The 12910-nt window shown below is 37.8% G+C and overlaps 1 protein-coding gene across 1 annotated transcript in view; it reads right to left on the bottom strand.

The window, feature by feature from the left end:
* Nucleotides 1-3592, bottom strand: part of LOC122808967 (immunoglobulin lambda-1 light chain-like) — a 135881-nt gene extending 132289 nt beyond the window's left edge. Inside the window, exons 1-2 of the mRNA XM_044080132.1 lie at nucleotides 3502-3592; nucleotides 3001-3312 (exon numbers count right to left, since the gene is read on the bottom strand). Coding sequence (XP_043936067.1) covers nucleotides 3001-3312; nucleotides 3502-3583 — 394 coding nt within the window. The 5' untranslated portion in view covers nucleotides 3584-3592. The remainder of the gene's footprint in view (nucleotides 1-3000; nucleotides 3313-3501) is intronic.
* Nucleotides 3593-12910: the final 9318 nt, after the last annotated feature.

Here is a 12910-nt window from a genome sequence, read left to right as displayed (position 1 = left end):
TGTGAAATAACTATATTTTAATCTGTTTCACATATTTTAAACATAAGTTTCACAAAAGTTTAATGAAAACTATGAGATGACTGCATTACAGATGAATCTGCAGCATTTTGCATAGCACTGCAAATTTTATAATATAGATTACCAAGATAGCCAGTAGTTTTGAAATTTTCAATTTCAAATTAATACACTTTTATTGTGATGTGCATCTCTGTAGTGAATTACCAAATGAAAAAAGTCAGCTGTATAAATGTATTAGTTTATTGACATACCCTAAAATACTGTTCATTGTCCTTAATCTCACAAAAAGGTTGTCATGCTGTCAAGCTTTGTAGACTCCGTGAGTTTCATTTATTTCTAGTTAATACTCATCTTCAACCATTGCTACTCAATGATCATATTTCATCTTTAAAATTTGTATTTACTTTTTACATTTAAAGTTGCATTTGGATTCCGATTAATTTTCCTATATTCTTAAGTAACGTCATGCACAATTTTACCTAAGTGAATTTTCTGCATGACTCTACTTCATAGATTTATAAAGTATATATTAGATGAAGCTAATTTAGTGGTTCTAAAAACCACTTTCTAAGGTTAAAGGTTTATTCTATATTTCAGGTGTTTGCTATGTATGGCAAGATCTTCAGACTGTATATTTATTTATTTGAACTGTTTTACAGCTGCATGCCTGCAATGCCTTGATCTATTGGTTATATTTTAATTAGCTTGAATTCCAGAATGCCACATTTTCATTTTGCTAAAACATAAAGAAGTTGAACTCCTACAGAATGGTGTCTTTGAAAATGAGAAAAAAAAGCTTGCCATCACTGTGAGGTTATGCAACCAAGACCCCCTTCCCCTGCTTGCTAAGCACACAAATTCAAAATTGGTCACATACTAGCCTGTGTGCAGTATGTAAGAAGCAATATTTTCTACTTGGAATTCTAAATTTCATTCTGGTGTTATCTGAGATTAAAATTCAGGCAAATGCAACTGTAGGAACCCAGTGCTGTTCTCTCCCCACTTTGTCCCTATCGGCATAATGATCAGGTTAAATCCATTTAACTCACATTTTTCACGCTATCTGTTTTATTTCTGTATTGTCATTTAAGCATGACTTAATGTTCTTTTACTAGAGATGTCCAGAAATTTTAAATTTCAACAGAGAAAACTTGAGAATCCATGAACATTTCCATTTTCTTTCTGTGTACGTTGTACCTCACATTACCTACCCTTAATCCTGACAAAATGCAAACTTTCCCTTTTACCATAATGCTGGTGGCAATTTCCAAAGCATTTCTTTGAGCTGGTTCTTCTATGTACAGTCACATTGCCTTGTGTACTTTTTCTAACCATGGTGTTTCAAATAGGTGATATAAAATTTTGTGAAAATAATATTTAAAGAATTATTTTAAGAAAAATATTTTAAAAACATAATATTGCATATTAAAAATAAACTAATATGACATCAAATATACCTGATGTTACATATGTAAAATGTGGTAAAGTTCATTTAGATCTAGTTTTCATAAAATATAAATGTCATCTTTAGAAACACTATCTGATCTCTAAATATGCAAAAAACAATCTGAAAGGAAAAGAATTATGTTAAGTCAAAAGCATATTCCATGTTATCAGTTAATGTTTTTAACAAGTCTTGTACTTCAAAATACCCATGCCTAGATCAGTAAAATGTTTCTAATTCCTAATTTAGGCTTTGAAAATATTTATAATACATATGTTGTGCATTTGTTTAACTCATAATGTGTGCATACTTCTGCAGACATACAATGTCCCTGCATCAGATCTGTTATGGTAAATCTTAATCTTTCTTTCAGTATAATATACAATGCAACCTCTAAACATTTTTTAACAACTAATGAGAAGGAATTTTCCTGCTCCATCAATAGTATTATAGATCTACATTATTTCATAATTGCTTTTGCAATTTAAAGCTGAATTGCCTTCTATTTTCATTTTTAAAATTTCAGTTCATTCTCTCTTAAAGTGCCATCATTGTTCTTAATGTTATGAATGTGTGTTTTTTGTTTTGTCATTAGCCTTTATCTCCAATAGGGTCTATATTAGATAGTAGAAGTTCCGTAACTCCGAACACCTAATGGTCGAACCATTAAGTTCAAAGTTACAGAACTTCGACTATACAAAAAGAAAAATAAAACAAAATGAAAAAACAATAACTTGTAAGCAGGGAGGCAAACCCCCCTGCTCCCCCACACACACCCCCCGCTACTTAAATATACCAACTCCGAGATCGCACCACATTGAAGTGAATGGAAACCTCCATTCAAACACTCAAACTTTTATAAATTCGAACATATGGTCTCGACCATATGTGGTTTGAATGTGTAGAAGTTCGACTACATGAATGGGACCCTCTTCAATATATAGCAGTACATGTGTACTCAATATATTCCTCTATTGTTATCACCCCTGAAACAATACTTTTAAGAAAAATAATTATTTCCATATATGTAGTGTGAATGTTGGACATAAATACATCTTTTTATGAGATATAAATGAAGCATTAAGAAGCACTCTCAGCCATGTTAACATTGGTTTACTTGTTTCATATCTAGCAATAATCTGTTTATGACTGCATTATATAACAAACTACACTCATGGCAAGCTTCCTGAATTACACTGCTAATTACTACAATTCAAATCACATAAGAGTCTGATTAAATTGTTAGCATAAAATGTGTATTAAAACAGTTTATCTTCTTAAAGTAATATTTAGATTTTAGTTTTTCTTCATAAGAATACAATGCACATTATCACTGTCATATCATAATATCTGGTCCCCATAAAAATGGAGGAGAGTTAGACTGACCTGAAGTTCACTTACAGTCTTGTTCAATAGACAAGAGATTCATGTATTTTATCTACTCCCTCACCTATTGTTTCCTCTTATGTCCTCAGTCTATATGAATAAATAGCAAATGTTTTCCTGTTATTCTGACACCTGTCATATCAGTCGCTTACCTGTAACTATGAGCTTTGTCCCTTTTCCAAACACACTGAATGAATAGCTGCACTTTGAGCAGAAATACATTCCAGAATCTGTTTTTCTGGTGCTACTGATGTTTAACTGGCAGTCTTTCGCCAAAGTCCCACCGCCTATGGAGAACCTTTTAACAGTATCAACCCTTTGTGGAGGCTCCATGTGCTGTTGGAAGTACCACACTATCTCAAAGCAAGAAGCACTGCCATTATGTATGGTACAGATGAGGCTTACTGGTTCTCCTGCACGGACCTTCAGGAAATGGGGGAACTGTATCAGCTGGGTATCCAGTGCTGAAAAAAGAAACAAAATGAGAAAGGCCTGCAAAATGTGCATCTCAAGCTGTACTAGTTACATGTAACCTAGATTTTAAAATGATTTTAATTTTTTCCAGAGGTAAAGTTGCTCCAACGATTAGTATATCTCTTCAAAACGTAAGGTTAACAGTAGTGGTCTTGATCTGATTGCCAAATAAAGCTTACCTGGTAAGAAGATAACCAATAACAGCATTGCAGCCTGCATGTTACATATTTTTAAAACCCTAACAGCTATAATAGTAAACATCTTTGCAAAATAATCTACAGATATGTGCAAACATAAAGAATATGAATTTCAGATACAAAAGTATCAAACTTCATTGGGTAATTACTTCATCTGTGGTGTAAGTGGGTTTTTTTTTAAAAAAGGCACAGTTGCACAGTATGGTTTCCTGTGTTAAGTAGATTTTTAGGTCACTTGCAGGTTCACTTTGTAAAATATACAATTTATGTAGACTGGACTATATATTTTTAAGTTACTGCCTTAATCAGTTAAGTTATGCAGAATTTGTCCTATGGAATTAAAAAAATGTATCAACATATTCTGTTTCTTATCCAGCGATTTACGACTATTACTGCTCTAAATTATTTGGATGACAAGCAATAATTTTATAGCACTTATTTGCGTACATAATAAAATTACATTCTCTCTCTGCCATCATTAATAATCTAAAAGCACAAATGTTCTTGATGACCAAATTAAACAAAACATTCCTTCTTGGTACACTGACTACATAGAAATCTTTGATCTCTAAGATGTTAAATAATTAATTCATTTTAAAGATCTTTTTTCAGTGTTAACATTGCTATTGCCTAATCATAGCTAACTGGTCACACATTTTGCAAGCACGTGTAATTCACACATACACACACACACACACACACACACACACACACACACACACACACACATATATATATATATATATATATATATATATATATATATTAATATGTAAGAAAAAATAATGCTGCCCCTTCCTTTGTTAATTTTAAATTATCTGTATTCTGCTAAGCATTAATAATAGTACAAAAACATGAAACAGTTTATTATTAAATATTCTTTCCATGTAGTGGGATTAATCAGAACAGACCATTCATCTGTGAGTGCTCTGATGGAGAGTATTTTTAGGATTTATCAAACAAAGTGAGAACAAGACAACAAGAAAAAAATCAAAAAAATTTCAGGCTAGCTGTATAAGGAATGAATCCCATTTGCAATGCCTGCAGCATGTAGTTTGATTTAGACACAGGTATTCAAGGAAGTAGCTTAAGTGGGAGGGAATGATAGGCCAGATAATATATACCAGTCTTTATGAAATTATTTATAGGGATATATGTACCCTATAGCAGCTTGAGATACTGCTAACTTGCAGACATACATCTATTTATGGATGCCCTTCCTGTGCATGGCTGACTGCCAGAGGTAAGCTGATGCAGGGAATTTTGAGTTTCTCTTAAACCCTATATTAAATAATGCTTGTATATTCAGGTATTTTTTTCTAAAGTGTAAAGGCAACAACTCCTTTAATTTCAGATTTGCAGAACATTTCTTTTGAAGTAAACTTAGAATCGCCTAACAAAGGAACAATACATGGCCAGAAAACCTTAATTACTAGATCAGAACATCTCTGTTTAAGGACTTTCCACTATATCTGAAGCAGTGAGCCCTTTAACTAGAAAAGCAATAGCCAGTTGGTCATACCTGTGGTGAAGAAAAGTGACATCAGTATGTATGTATATATGTATCAGATCGTCTCTCTAGGAAGTCAACAGATTTGTAAAAACTGTCTTCTCCAGGTATCCATTGAATCAAAAACAAGGGTCCTAAACTGTCACACTATAATGCATGATAAAGTAATTTAGTATAATTATTTCTGTAGGCAGACTTCATTTTGATGATCAACAATTTACAATTAATTAGTTTTTTTATTCTGACTTACATTATTTACACATTATCAAACAAGTTGGTCCTACATCAGTAATCCTCATTTTCTAACTGTGATCTGTGGATATCTTAGCTTGATCAAGAGAAAAAAATGACTTACTTTTCCATAGTTCTGTCAGTAGTGATATCAATGAAGTTATCATGCTTTGTACTTTTTAAATAAGTTTGATCCTAAGTGAAACCTTCTTGCCTGTTTCAACTTTCAGCTTCTTTTCTCCTTACCCCTCCTGATCTCATTACTCCCAGATTTCTTTCACTATCATCTCTTCTCTCTTTATCCTCTTGCTATTACTTCCCTTCACACTTTTTCTCTCCATCTTATTGTTATATTTACCTTTCCTGACCTTTTCCTCAACTCTCATCCTTCCCTAACTCTATTTCTACCTGCCTCCTCTATACTTTCATCCCTTTTTAATGGACTCTTTTCCACCATTTTCTTTTTCCTTTCTTGTACTATGTTTTTATATTTTTCCTTATTCTTATATTAGCGTTTTTGTGATTATATATATTTTCTAGCTAAATCTGAGCTACATATTATATACTTGTATGTTACTTTATATTTTCTAATTCAACCTCTAATTTGTACATTTTCTTGCATATTTTGTACTGTGAGTATCTACATGTTTATGTCTGGTGGAGATTTTCTCACCGGGCCTCTGCTGAAAAAGGGCACTTCCTCAGTCAGACTATCAAAGTCAACAAATGTCAAATAAATAAATAAAATTCTGTAGAATTAATCCATAGCTTGTGGGAAAAAGCTATGACTACCCATATCTTGATAATGTGGACTTCTTTCACAAGCACACACACACTCACATACGCACACGCACGCACACACGCACACACACACACAAACACACACACACACACACACACACACACACACACACACACACACACACACACACACACACACACACACACACACACACATTCACACATGTTAAATCAATTGTGTATAGGATCAATAGCTGTCTAGCCAACTGTATATGGTTGACTAGGCAATTGATCGACAGGTATGTGAGACTGCACAAATCCAGGATTTGAGAACTTTGCCTTTACCGCATGATTGTATGATCTTACTTTATATAATTAGCTGGTGTTGTGGGGGTGCAGGACAGCTTTTCCACTGTAAAAAAATATTTTTGTTTGTTTCAAAGTTAGATTTTGCTTGCACCAAATCAGTTTCTCTCTGCATGCAAAGTATTATGTTGGTAAAGCTGTTTTTATTCTTTTGTGGTCAATATTATTATAGTCGACTAGGGTGTTTTAAATTATATGCAGTGCACACACACACGCACACACACACACACACACACACACACACACACAGAGTGTGTGTGTGTGTGTGTGTGAGTGTGTGTGTGTGTGTGTGTGTGTGTGTGTGTGTGTGTGTGTGTGTGTGTCTGTGGGTCTGTAAGTGTTTATATATATTAACATAGCATGGTGGTTCGCACCAGAATAGAGAATAAAACTAACATAGATAGCTGTACAAAGAACTGTTGCTTTAAAACATGTTGTAAATAGCTTTAAATAGAGCTGCTGCTTTAGAAAGGTAGGTACCTTTTGTATTAGGCTGACAGCTTTCCTCTATGACTCACTTAATAGGATCACATATGTAATTAAATGTTTTTTAAAAGAGCAGGCTGTAGCCCTACCAACCAGAGTAGCAGGTGTGTCTGGAACATTTCTCCTGGGTGTTATGCTGCAGTAAGGAGAATCCCTATGGATTATTATAAGATGACCTGGACACTTCCCTGTGAAGAAAACAGAAAGGAGAGTCCCTACAGGGGTATATTTGTATGGTAATATATGAATTTTAATTCCTGCTTTTTTCCAATGCAGAAAGGAGTTATTGGACTGTTTAATAAGTAAATGTTGCCCTAGTGGGGGTCTTGGGACTTTTTAACAAAGCAAAGGTACCTGTACGACTTCCCCTTTTATAGAGAAAGGTAATTCTGGTGCACTTGCTCGAGCAATAAAGACCCTGCACCGTTGCCTTTTATTTTATCATGAAACACAAGTTGTACATTTTTCTTCAGCCTTTCACTTTTGGTACATTTATATCCTACACTGATGGGTGCAGTGGGAATTTTTGGCACACATTTTATGACAAAGTTGCAACCTATACATTTTACTGCTTACACAAAGTCAAGTTGATTGAGTAACTTTACACCATTAAAAAGAAGGCATTGCTATGCTGTTGCAAATTGTTCAGTCCTGTGGTGTCTGCTTTGGTGCCATTGCATGGCATGCACCTAGAATGTATCTACACAAAAGCCAAGCTGGCTACAGTTTAACAACTTCTGCAAACCATAGTTACCAGGACTGACAGTATGGTGTCCATTACCAGAGTTCAGTAAATACCAAATGCACATTCACCATTTAAAAAATTGATAAGACATCAAGGCTTATCTGATAGCCCTTGAATGGCATATCCACAAGGAAGGTTAGGATCAGTGTGACCAGGCTATAATCCTCAGGGCCCAGGTTACTGAGTATCATTTAAAAGATTTATTGGTCATGGAAGGCACTTAATATTAAGAATTTGAAAAAGTAAAGAGGACATTGCTAGTCCAAGCAGTTTTTACCTCTGAGACAAATGCCTAAAAGTTTCATAGCCAGATATCTTACCCTAACAAAATGGTAGGATCTTTGTTATTTGATTTAAAACATGTACTTAAACTATGGATAAATTCTGAGGGTCAACAGAATATAAATAAAAATGAAATAAATCTTAGCCACTAATAAAATTTAAAAAGAATGTTCCTGCTAATTTACAATAATGGGTGTTTCAAAGTGACTTGAAGGATGCTGAAAAAAATAATGTAGTAGCAGAGAGATTGTTATGTAATGAAATTGTGTTTAAAACTGAGCCACCTAGATATACAGTACTGTGTATCAATTTCTGTTAACAAACAGAAAATATCAAGGGGGTAATTTTATAAACCCTATGCGCAGCGATTTTCTGTGTAGGAATAGTGGTAAGGCTCGAACATGGAACATGGCCGCCAAGTGATCCAGGAAACAAGGCTCAGGGTGTGCACGAGCTTCCTTACACTAGAATGCAAATCACCTCATCTGCTGGTAAAAAATATGCAAATGAGGTGATTTCACAATATTGGAGGCATAAAGGCACCCGTGTAGGTACCGTGAAAGTCTCCAAAATGTGCACAGTTAGAAACCATATACGGGAGGATAAAAATTGAATAGAAGCTTTAACAGCCCAAATTAAAGGTGGTATAATGTCGAGTAGGCTTGAAAATTTCCAAAACTATGGTCAGTGAGTTAAAAAAGTAATTCAATATATTAAAAGTTAAACTTTTTTTTAATGCATATGCCACTTTAAGCGGTGCAAAAATAAATAAATAAATAAAAAGTGTAAAATATGAAATTTACAGGTATACAAAGTTATTGCATTATAGTGGCCAGCATGCAAAGTCATACAATGGGAGGTCATAGTGGTTGTTAAGGACATAGGCCCTGGTGTAGTGCGGTATCCAAGGTATATGCAAATGAGCCAAGTTTATTGAATAGCAAAATGGGTCACCATGTCCACAGGTATTAACTGTGTAAGGGCTAGAACCATGGTAGTGTAGGCAGAAGAGACAGCTGACATGAAAAGCGGGTGTATCATGGTATGTGTAAGCAGATTGGAGCTTAGCAGTGCTTGTTTGTGCTCACCTAAGCACAGCTAAACAGGGGGGTGTGTCTGAGGCTGCTAAGCTGTGCTTAGCCCAGCGGTGTGTGTTTTAGCTGGTTAAAGAAAAGCTAAGTATGACCATGTACAGGTGAGGGCCCTTTCTGCTCAGTAATGTTGACACTAGCTCCGTAGATTTGTGGGGAGTGCTGCAGGGCTTAGCAGTGGAAAAAATGGAAAATAAAATGGGGGAAATAGCTTGTGAAAACCAATCAAGCATAAATGACTGATAAGCCCTGTTCCACTGACACTGGCCCATTCAAAGCCCTTAATAATATAGTGGCAGGTGGAATGTATCATAGTCAGCCAATCACACAGGCTGCATCTGCAGCACACAAATATAAAGCATGCATACACCCTTCAATCTGATTTTCCCCACTCTGCACCATTGGAGTACACACTTGGGAATTTTAGCAGACAGAATGATAAGGGCTGCTGTTGCTCTGCTGCATTTGTATGCACTACAGGCTGAGATCAGTGATGATGATGATGATGATGATGATGCTGACAATAGGCCCAGACTGAGGAGGAGAAGAGTGTTCAGGCCCAGGGTAACTTCTCAGGGGCTACATGAGCTGGAGATAGTAGATCGCTACAGGGGGCACAGGGACATACTACAGCAGCGCACTGAGCTCTGCCGGCCTCACCTCACACCCAGAGCCAACAGAGGGAAACTCATCCTAGTGGAAACAAAGGTATGTGTAGCCTTAAGAATACTAGCTACAGGTACTTTCCAAAGACCTACTGTGGACATCATGGGGATCTCACAGGCATCTGCATCCAGGGTACTCCATCAGTTCCTGGATATCATGCTAACACATGCGAGTCAGCACATTTATTTCCCCAACACCCCTGAGGAGAGAACCAGCAATATGCATCTCTTCCACAGTGAAGCACACTACCCAGAGGTACTGGGTGCCATAGACTGCACTCATGAGCACATCAAAGCACCAGCCCAGTGAGGAGGATAGAGTCTACGTCAACCGGAAAGAGTATCACTCCATCAACTGCCAGATTGTGTGCAATTCCCAGGGCATTATCATCAATGTGTGTGCTAGCAGCCCTGGCAGTTATCACAACTCCCACATCTGGCATGCATCACAGCTCTACCAGGCATTTGCTAGGGGGGGCATTCAGTATGGCCACCTAGTGGGGGATGCTGGTTACGCACTGGAACTGTGGATGATGATACCCATCAGAAATGCACACACACCAACTGAAAAACGCCATAATGAGGCACACGCACAAACTAGGAACATCGTAGAGCATGTGTTTGGGCTGCTCAAGTCACTGTTCCACTGCCTTGACATATCTGGTGGAGCCCTGCTGTACTTTCGAACCACATGTGCCTACATGTTCATAGTGTTTGCCATGCTACACAATATGATCTTGCAGAAACAGCTGCAGCAGGAACATCACAGTGAAGGGACACACAGCCCCCCACTATTGCTAAGGCCCCCACAGGCACAAGGGGACTCAGAAGAGGTGCCCCCTGAGCCTGTCCCTATAGGCAGACATAGGCATGCCCAGTACACCCTGGTCTTGGCAAAGAAGCAATGCATATCACATATACTGACACCCTAGGGACCCAGGGACTGACACCACACTCTGACTCACATACACACAGTAAAATGGAGGCCAGCCACATCACACTATCTATATCTTACCATGTATAGGCTGTGTACTGTGTGCATCCAACAGAGTCAGCCCTGAAGCATTGTACTCTCACCTGCAGCTGGCACAAGGTAAGTCACTCTCCTTAACAATAAATTAATGGGGAAGTAGACTGTGGTAGCATATGTATGGTATTGGAGCATGTATGCATGGGAATGGAGTGGGTTACCAGGATAGCATCAGACAACAGACAGCTATGTGGGACAACATGAACTCTCTTCCAAATACTAGCTGCCCCACAATATGCAGTAGTCCCCAAGGTGGCAAAACTCACTGCAGTATATGTGAGGAACTGACAAACAATGGGGTCATAGTTCACATGCATGGATGTCAATGTTGTAGTCCCATACATACCTCTCAACCTCTTACAGGAAATCATCTGTACAAAGTCATAAAGAAATGTGTGGCAAAGATGCACAAATAGGGACAGTTATGAAATATTGCTCTTACAAACTTAAAAAGTTATATTATAACAGGTCTTGCAGTAGCATTAATTCTCTGAAGGGTAAGAAGTCTAAAACTCAAATGTCTGTCATTACTTTCTAACTTTAGTCTTTAATGATTTGCCATTATTGTCCCAGACAACCACAATATTATGAAAAATGGGCCCAAAGTATGGGACAAACTTCTGGGCAGTCTGTGAAAATGTATATAGTTGAAAGGCATTCCCCCTCCCCCCAACACACCCGTGCTCCCATAGAACTGTTGTAACATTTATGTTTGCAAGGTAATAGCAACAGACCACACATTCCCAGGGCTGTCAAAAACAACTTGATAACTTGTTCCATTTCCACAATATGCAGGGGTCAATGTGCTATGTATGTGTGTGGTTAGTAGTGTCAGGAAGTAGATAGTAGTTACTGATGGCTGTTATGACTTAGTGGGCTAAGTACAGTACTGTGGTTGACTAGGTTCATGGTTTGAGACTGGCTGTGCTAACTATTTTGCATGTCAGCTACACAAATGATAGGAGTTGTACACACTGTCCAGAAGTCAATATTTGTTAATGCAGGAAAGCTGGACAATGGAGGGACAGGGGGCACACATATGGACAGTACACATCTCTGAGAAACCTGCACAGTGCCTAGTAGAACAGGAGGTTGTGACAAGTCAGTCTAGTGCCAGGCTATAAAGGCTGCCACATTACTGTGTCAGTACTGACAAGAAGTCGGTGAGCACCATACATACCCCTGGAATGACAGGGTGTCACAGAATGTCCACACGTATGCCTCATATATCTGTTCTGCTTGTCATAACATTGCATTTGCCTGGTAAGCTATTTGCAAACCAATAAAGGTTGATGTGAAAACATCAATGACAGACAATTGAGTTGCAGATGTCATACCCATAAGAAAATGCAAGCTAATACAAAACCATTCTACCAACTGTATGCTTGGAAGAACAATATTAAGACCCTGTCCCCATGTCTGGGCCTGTGCCTGACTGCTATATATGGGCCTGTCTAGATGTCTGTCTGTAAGAGTTTGAGAGCTATGGCCAACATGTAGTCTTATAATAACAGTGCAACACAAACCGTCTGAGGACCACAGCAGATGTATGGGGCACAATGATGGACAACCTGCTAAACAGGTACAGTCAGAGGTGTGAAGTCCATAACCCTGTGTGTGATGTTATGACGTCTAGCCCATTCACACCTTAACTACAAATACATAGCAGCAAATGTGGACAAAACCTGTGTCTGGACTACAGAAGGGCAAAGAGACACATATAAGGGGAAGGGGAACCACTGGCCAGACAAACTGCCATAACATAGTTCCCTGCAATGCATGGAGTCAGTAAACAAATGTCTGTCAGCGGTCCCTCACATTACTCTATACTGATCTGCAACTGACATACCAGGAAATCACACTGCTATGTAGAATATACCACACATATTATGGAAAACTCTGCTCAGTCCAATGCAGTCTGTACCCACCCCAGGATATGACTCAGTTAATAAGGACAACACACAGCCAGGAGATCCCTCAGACAGTATATCACTGAGGTGCTGGACTGTTTACACAGGTTCATCAGCCAATCATCTGTAGCACACAAAATCCTGGACTGGAGTACAGGCAGCTCTGGAATGGAGTTCAACTGTTACTATTGAAGGTCATACTTGGCATGCTCCTACACTTAGAGAATTATAGCCCATGTCTAAACCCACACCTAACTTCAGAACTGTGTTGTCTATATATGCCTTTGCATACAAACAGCTATGTACACCTCAACTGTCTCTCCCCACCCCCACC

This window comes from Protopterus annectens, chromosome 8.part0 (genome assembly GCF_019279795.1).
Source record: "Protopterus annectens isolate FY-2018-M chromosome 8.part0, PAN1.0, whole genome shotgun sequence".
Taxonomy (NCBI): domain Eukaryota; kingdom Metazoa; phylum Chordata; order Ceratodontiformes; family Protopteridae; genus Protopterus; species Protopterus annectens.
This window is presented reverse-complemented; position numbering and strand designations above follow the sequence as displayed.